General features: G+C 40.3%; 1 protein-coding gene across 2 annotated transcripts in view; it reads right to left on the bottom strand.

Annotated features, from left to right (window-relative positions):
- Positions 1 to 850: 850 nt before the first annotated feature.
- Positions 851 to 8475, bottom strand: part of LOC140427700 (cell adhesion molecule DSCAM) — an 854163-nt gene continuing 846538 nt past the window's right edge. For both annotated transcript variants that reach the window (XM_072513215.1, XM_072513216.1), the window contains one exon: positions 851 to 5523. In XM_072513215.1, coding sequence (XP_072369316.1) covers positions 5183 to 5523 — 341 coding nt within the window. In that variant the 3' untranslated portion in view covers positions 851 to 5182. The remainder of the gene's footprint in view (positions 5524 to 8475) is intronic.

Below are 8475 nucleotides of genomic sequence, written 5' to 3'. Positions count from 1 at the left end.
GTCGCCACACTCCGGCGCCTGTTCAGGTACACTGAGGGAAAATTCAGAATGTCCAAATTACCTAACAGCAAGTCTTTCAGGACTTGTGGGAGGAAACGAGAGCACCCGGAAGGAGGAAACCCACGCAGACATGGGGAGATCGACCATAATGATCATCTCAAACAAGCAAAAGCACAGCCATCCCCTTGCACTCTCATGGCTCCACCATTACTGAATCCATTCCCATCAACACCTTTGGGGGTTGTGGTGGGAGGAACCACCACTGGAACATACTAAGACCAATCTGATTGGAACTGAGGCTACAAGAGAGATATGGATTAATCTCCTGATCCCTTAAAGCTATCCACTATCTTCAAGGAATGAAATGGAATATCTACCACCGGCCTGGGTGAGTGCAGTTGAACAACATTCAAGAGACCTGACACGATCCAGAACAGAGCCATTCACTTGTTGGTGCCATTGCTACCAGGATTAATATTCTCCCCTTCCATCGCTCGTGTACACTGGCTTCCCTTTAATCTACAAGGTACAGGTCAGTTAAACAAAGTCATGTTGGCAGCACCTATCTTACCTGGAGCCTTCACCGTTGAGATAAACAAGAGAAGCAATGATGCTTCCAGCAATAATCCTTAAAGTCTAGTGCCATTGTGAGAACATCATCCCCACATGATACAGGAAGAAGACCCATCCTCAGCGTTTCAGTGTAACTAAAGAGGGGGAATAATTGTGGATCCCCTTGCAAAATCTACACCCCAACGTTCAATGAAAATCTGCTAAGGCGTGCATGTGTAAGACATCGCTAAATGCTGAAAACCCAGTTCCATAAGAAAGTACGCATTCAAGACTGGTGGGCAGCAAAAAAAAAGATGTTTTTATTGCACAATTATCGGTGGAACGTCCCATAAACAGTAAATAAAGAAAAATCTTTTTTAAACCATTTGCAATCAAACAGCGATCAGTATCAGACTGACTGATGTAAAAGAGTCGTGGGACGGAACAATGACTTTATTTCCTGAAAGATCAGATGACAAAGGACCACTAAATTATGATACAAAATAGTCTGCCACTTTTGAAATTATGACAGAGTGCTCCTCTCTCTCTCCCTCTTTTTTCCCCCCTCCCTCAGTGTGGGAGGCACAGTTTCACAGAGAGATACCTCACATCTCGCAGGAAGTGTTTTCCCAATCTGGAAGTACGAACATTATCGGCCAGGTGAATATTACCCGGTCTAAAAATTAAAAAAAGAGAAATGTTCATTTTAAATAAATTTATTGTGTATTTTCCAGTGCGGTCATTCCTTATCATAAAAAATGTTAAAATGTGATTTTGTTGCTATTTGACAATTCAGCATTGGCATGGAGGGAATATATATAAATAATATTCATCAGCAATACTCTTTCATTTGATTTAAGGAGGAGGACAGATCCTGGCGATAATGTTCCGCTAAAAGTACTTCCCCCAATTCTTATGTGGACGAAAAATTAGAAAAATAGTTATTTTCTTTTTGAAGAAAAGCTTCAAAACATTTCCCTGGGGAGACCTGTCATTTTGAGTCTCTGGACTGTGGGCGGAACTTGGACGATCTGAAGTATGAGAGCTTGCAATGGTTAGTTTGAGCGTTAACTATTGCTATTTTCAGAGTGTGCTATGGTCAGTTCGAATGTTTGTAAAGGTTGCTCTGCCTGCTCGCAACGGTTAATTCAAGCAGTTGCTAGAATTCATTTATGAATTTACGCTGATTCGTTTGAGCACCTGCTATTTTTAACCTGCAATAATAATGTCAAGTTTGTAATAGCTATTTCGAAAGCCCCCAATCGGTAGTTTATGAGCTTCCAATGGTTAGTTTCAGACCTTGAGATAGTTAGGTTGGGAGCCATAATGGTTAGTGCGACAGCTTGCTTGCAATGGTTAGTTTGAAAACTGATGAAAATCCAATAACTGCAAAACACTGAATGAGGCACTCGGTTCACAGAGCTTGTGATTCAAAAACTGTTGCATTCACATATCTGTGGTCAATAAGAAATGCATTGCTGTTGAGATTACAAGCTATGATCTTATCAATGCAGCATCTGGAGCCAACATGTCAAACAAGGCACATGGTGCAAATGGTAGCATTTAAATGTGTATTATTTGTGGCACATGAGGGCATTAACCTGTGTGTCTAATAGGCATGGGCTCCTTGGAGGGAAAATGTATACTATTTTATTCAAATAATTTCTTAGTCCTCAGCATTCTTAAAAATTTCTCCCATTATCAGGTATTTTCGTGCCACTGAATGCTCTCGTGGGTTCCAATCGAGCCTCTAACTTGGCCACGTGAGAGATGGTTCATCCACTAATTCTCCATTTTCTTGTGAGGAAACGTTTTTGCCTCTTTGATTGATACAAGCAAGATTGAGAACTTGGCATACATGAGAATCGCAGGCACAAACCCTCACCCTACCATTCCATTGCACAATGTGTCAAAGTGCCAATTTTCCATCTCCAGACACATGCCATCTGTTTGGCTACATTATGCACCTAAAATAGAAAAGTGAGCATCAGCTCACCTCACCAATTAGCCTGACTGCTTTGCACTGAGAAAGTTATATCTACACTAATAGTGGACTGTTCACCAACTGTGCACTGAAGGTGATAAAGGGTTCATTCCATTGCCTGCACACCTGAGATTCAATCAGCGAATCATTATAATATTCAATTGTGCCAATTTTAGCACACCTCCGGCTTTTCTTTGAGACAGTGATGCCAAAGGGAACAACATGATCACCACAGCTGTGGTATATGACTCTATCGTCAGTTAAGCTGGTGCATCCCCTTATACTGTGTGGTTAAGTACACTCAATAAATCTTGTCCAGCCAACATCTGGCTGCTCCAGTTGTCAGTGAGACCAGTTGTCTCGCGAACTCATAGAGGTAAATTCAGATGAGGCAGGCAATTTCGTACATGCGGCTCATCTTTCCAAATCTCCGAACCACATCTGGAACATGATCAAAACGAATGCCGAAATCTGTTGTATCCCAAAGGAAATAGTACTAAGGTGTTGTTTCTTTAGGCACAGGCAGTGTTCAACCAGAGGATGGAATGATTTTAAAACCATATATTTTTTTCTTTAACTCACCATTAAACAACCGACCGGTCACCTGACCATTGTTACGGGCATCTGAGTCTGACTTCATCAGATCAAACTGTTCTGCAAAACTCTCTCTACAATCTTCAAAATGGTCCTTTCTTGTGCTTTCTGTGGAGGACAGACTAAACTACTTGCTATTATTAATAACCTAGGCAGAATTTAGAATCAAGTCAGCATATTTATAGACTGTCAGCTCCTCCCAAGTCCAATGCTGGATATTGGGAAGAGGGTGTGGGTGGGATTAATATTTTTTTCGATATTTGTAATCGAGGGAAAGTTAATTGAAGAAACTTTACGGTTCCACATCAGAAGCAATGTGAAGAGAAAAAAAATACTCTTTCAAAAGCACACTTTGGATATCTTGGCTTGTTGCTTTAGAAATTTAGAGACAGCCCACTCAAAAAGCCAAACTATCTCGGCTAAACCCAGAGGGGAGCAGGTCCCATCGCAAGAGGTGTAAAGAAAGGATCTGGAAACCTCGACGGTTTTACATCCAAATCCCTTCAGAGACTGAAGCACTCTCACTACCAGCTGAGGAGATGTGCAGGCATGTACCCATGCATTGAAATCTATGTCAAACTCATCCCTGGTCACCAGACGCGAAAATCAGGGCCAGTTTACAGGCCCTGAACATATTCATTCTGCTTTCCTTACACGGGAATTGGCCAGTTTTCCTTTGCTTCGTATTCCACAATTCCAACTGTTTATAATTAGGGCCATTGATTCACGTTGTCAAATCCTATTTCTGCTTGGTGAGATTCTGTTTCTGGAGCGGGGCTTTCATTCCACATATGCTAGCTCTGTTTCTGTGAAAAGTGGCAACCAGTGATTTGACAATAAGAAAGCCTTTCAGTATCAAACAACATTATCTGTCACCCCCTCAGAGCAATAGTTGCCTTACATCACCAGTCACCCTTTTGTATAACAGTGCATATATATGTATCTATATATATATATTTTTGTTTTGTTTTTGTTGTTCAAAATGCTTTTTTATTATAACAACAAGACTGAAAAGTTCCGCATGAGGCAACTGTTAAAATTTAACATCAGAAAATACACACATACACACTATGTAGCAAAGAATTAAAGGTCACCAAACTTTGGTTAGAACTTGAAGCCAGAACCTGTCTGACTAATGCAAGCTTCAGGAGGTAGACACACATGTAGCTGGAACATCAGTTATTATTGGGTTTTCCTTCTCTTTCTCTTTCTTAATGCTTGTTTACCTAAAATAAATTTAGACCCATTTACATTTACACATAGAGAAATATATATACATGTATGTATACTATATATATGTATACCACATATATAGTACATGTGTATATGTATATATACATACATATGAGCACAGATAATGCATATATATGGACTGTAGATCAACCAAATCAAGGAAACATAGATGCCAAGCTTTCCTTTGATACCCAGCCTTGTGGGTTCTTAGTGTAATGTTACTTTAAATAGATTAGTTACAATTCAAAAAATACTTAATAATGTTAATCCTCACCCTCGTGGACATTAGGGAAAAAAATGAAATTGAGGGAGTTTCGCCACAATGGGCCGAATGGCCTCCCCCTGTGCTGTGTCATTCTATGATTCTACGTCTAGCTAACTGTAAAAGGTGCCATGTGTACTTGGCTGCAAACTCTTCAATCAATCAGGGATCGCTGTTTCAACCACAAATGTTTGCTCTTTTTTTTTGTGCAATAGTTAAACCATTCATGTCTCATTTTAGCGGGTGGCAGAAATTGGTATTTTTTTTCTCTCTCTCATTGTGTTTTTTTTGCTATTGTCAACGTCCTCGTATTCTGTCTCCATGCATTTTGTAGGAAACAAGTAGAAACACCATGATCTGTGCATATCGGACAATCAGAGGGCTTGTTTAAAAAAATGCACAGACATTCAATTGCTCAGACATGTCACACCCTGGATCACAACAAAGTCTGATTTTTTTTTAAATATTTTGGCAAATCTTTGATTATAAATATTGGAATCAGTAAAAAAGGTAGCTTTAAATCGAACTATTTACAGCCTTGTACAGACATGCGGTTGTTATACCAGGGTGTAGGACTTTGCGTAAGGGTTGTTTCCTTGCTTCAAGTGACCGCGATTGTCCAGTAGAGATTCTTGGGAGCTGCTCAATTTGGGAGCTTTGCCACGGTCTGCCCCTTCCCTCTGAGGTAATGTCGACGTGGTGCTTGATTGCCATTGCTGTGTGTCCCTGGTAGCTACTTCCACTGGGATTGGCTCCATGACCTGTGTGCGTTTCAGGGTACTCCTTCTCTGTGGCTCCAGACAGGCATGCCCTTGACCAAGGTCTCTGCTGGGAACCGCTACCCCTCGGTGAATCAGGAAGTCCACCCTCAGGTATGGCGGAAGATGCATAAGGTCACCTGTGTGGACAATAATAACGGGATCATTTTAAGACAGTCATAAAATCGTAGCACCATAACACACAGTCGGAGACTATGCGGCGCTTGCTGGCTCTTGGAAAGCGCTTTACAATTCGTCCTCAACTCCGATTCCTTCACCATAACCCTGACATTTTCTCCAACACAAGCATTCATAAAATTCCTTTTTGGAAGTTACTATTGAATCTCATTCTACTACTCTTTCAGGCAATTCGAAGCAGATTGTTAGAGCTCACTGGATGGGGTTTACTGACCCTTCTGACTGGAAACATCTTCCGGTTCGCCTCTTGTTTATTTACAACTTACCTTGGTTCTGTATTCTTTGGACACTGAACCTTTTACCAGTGAAACACGTTTCCCTTATTTACTCGACACGGCTTCCAACAGCTCCTTCAAACTTCCCAAACACCTCTATCAAACTTCCCCAATACCTCTATCAAACTTCCCAAATACCTCTATCAAACTTCCCAAATACCTCTATCTAACTTCCCAAATACCTCTATCAAACTTCCCAAACACCTCCATCAAACTTCCCCAATACCTTTATCAAACTTCCCAGATACCTCTCTCAAACTTCCCAAATACCTCTCTCAAACTTCCCAAATACATCTCTCAAACTTCCCAAATACCTCTATCAAACTTCCCCAACACCTATATCAAACTTCCCAGATACCTCTATCAAACATCCCAGATACCTCTATCAAATTTCCCTCTATCAAACTTCCCCAACACCTCTATCAAACTTCCCAATTACCTCTATCAAACATCCCCAATACCTCTATCGAACTTCCCAAACACCTCTTTCGAACTTCCCTGATACCTCTATCAAACTTCCCCAGTACATTTATCAAACTTCCCAGATACCTCTATCAAACTTCCCAAATATCTCTATCAAACTTCTCAAACACCTCTATCAAACTTCCCAAATATCCCTATCAAACTTCCCAAATACATCTATCAAACTTCCCAAACACCTCTATCAAACTTCCCAGATACCTCTCTCAAACTTCCCAAATACCGTTATCAACCTTCCCAAATACCTCTATCAAACTTCCCAAATACATCTATCATACTTCCCAAAACCCTCTATCAAACTTCCCAAATACCTCTATCAAACTTCCCCAACACCTCTATCAAACTTCCCAAATACCCCTATCCAACTTCCCAAATACCTCTATCCAACTTCCCAAACACCTCTTTTGAACTTCCAAAATACCTCTATCGAACTTCCCAAATACCTCTTCCAAACTTCCCAAATACCTCCATCAAACTTCCCAAATACGTCTATCAAACTTCCCAAATATGTCTATCAAACTTCCCAAATACCTCTATCAAACTTCACAAATACTTCTATCAAACTTCCCATATCCCTCTGATACACTTCCCAGTTATCTGTATCAAACTTCCCAAATACCTCTATCAAACTTCCCAAATACCTCGATCTAGCTTCCCAGATACCTCTATCAAACTTCCCAAATACCTCAATCAAACTTCCCAAATACCTCTATCAAACTTCCCAAATACCTCTATCAAACTTCCCCAATACCTCTATCAAACTTCCCAAACACTTCTTTCGAACTTCCCAAATACCTCAATCTAACTTCCCAAATACCTCTATCGAACTTCCCAAATACCTCTATCGATCTTCCCAAATACCTCTATCAAACTTCCCTAATACCTATCAAATCTCCCAGATACCTCTATCAAACTTCCCAAATACCTCTATCAAACTTCCCCAACACCTCTATCAAACTTCCCTCATACCTCTATCAAACTTCCCAAACACCTCTTTTGAACTTCCCTGATACCTCTATCAAACTTCCCCAACACCTCTATCAAACTTCCCAAATATCTCCATCAAACTTCCCAAATCCCTCTATCAAACGTCCAAATACCTCTATCAAACTTCCCAAATACCTCTATCAAACTTTCCAAATACTTCTTTCAAACTTCCCAAATACCTCTATCAAACCTCTCAAATACCTCTATAATACTTTCCCAACACCTCTATCAAACTTTCCAGATACCTCTATCAAATCTCCCAGATACCTCTATCAAACTTCCCAAATACCTCTATCAAACTTCCCCAACACCTCTATCAAACTTCCCAAATACCTCTATCAAACTTCCCCATTACCTCTATCAAACTTCCCAAACACCTCTTTCGAACTTCCCAAATACCTCAATCTAACTTCCCAGATACCTCTTTTGAACTTCCCAAATACCTCTATCGAACTTCCCAAATACCTCTATCAAACTTCCCAAATACCTATCAAATCTCCCAGTTACCTCTATCAAACTTCCCAAATACTTCAATCAAACTTCCCCAACACCTCTATCAAACTTCCCTCATACCTCTATCAAACTTCCCAAACACCTCTTTTGAACTTCCCTGATACCTCTATCAAACTTCCCAAATACCTGCATCAAACCTCCCAAATACCTCCATCAAACTTCCCAAATACCTCTATCAAACTTCCCAAATACCTCTCTCAAACCTCCCAAATACCTTTATCAAACTTCCCAAATAGCTCTATCAAACTTCCCAGATAGCTCTATCAAACTTCCCAAATACCTCTATCAAACTTCCCAAACATTTCTTTTGAACTTCCCAAATACCTCTATCAAACTTCCCAAATACCTCTCTCAAACTTCCCAAATACCTTTATCAAACTTCCCAAATACCTCCACAAACTTCCCAAACACCTCTATCAAACTTCCCAAATACCTCTATCAAACTTTCCAAATACCTCTATCAAACTTCCCAAATACCTCTATCAAGCTTTCCAAATCCCTCTATCAAACGTCCAAATACCTCTATCAAACTTCCCAAATACCTCTATCAAACTTTCCAAATACCTCTACCAAACTTCCCAAATACCTCCATCAAACTTCCCAAATACCTCTCTCAAACTTCCCAAATACCTTTATCAA

This window comes from Scyliorhinus torazame, chromosome 8 (genome assembly GCF_047496885.1).
Source record: "Scyliorhinus torazame isolate Kashiwa2021f chromosome 8, sScyTor2.1, whole genome shotgun sequence".
Classification (NCBI taxonomy): domain Eukaryota; kingdom Metazoa; phylum Chordata; class Chondrichthyes; order Carcharhiniformes; family Scyliorhinidae; genus Scyliorhinus; species Scyliorhinus torazame.
This window is presented reverse-complemented; position numbering and strand designations above follow the sequence as displayed.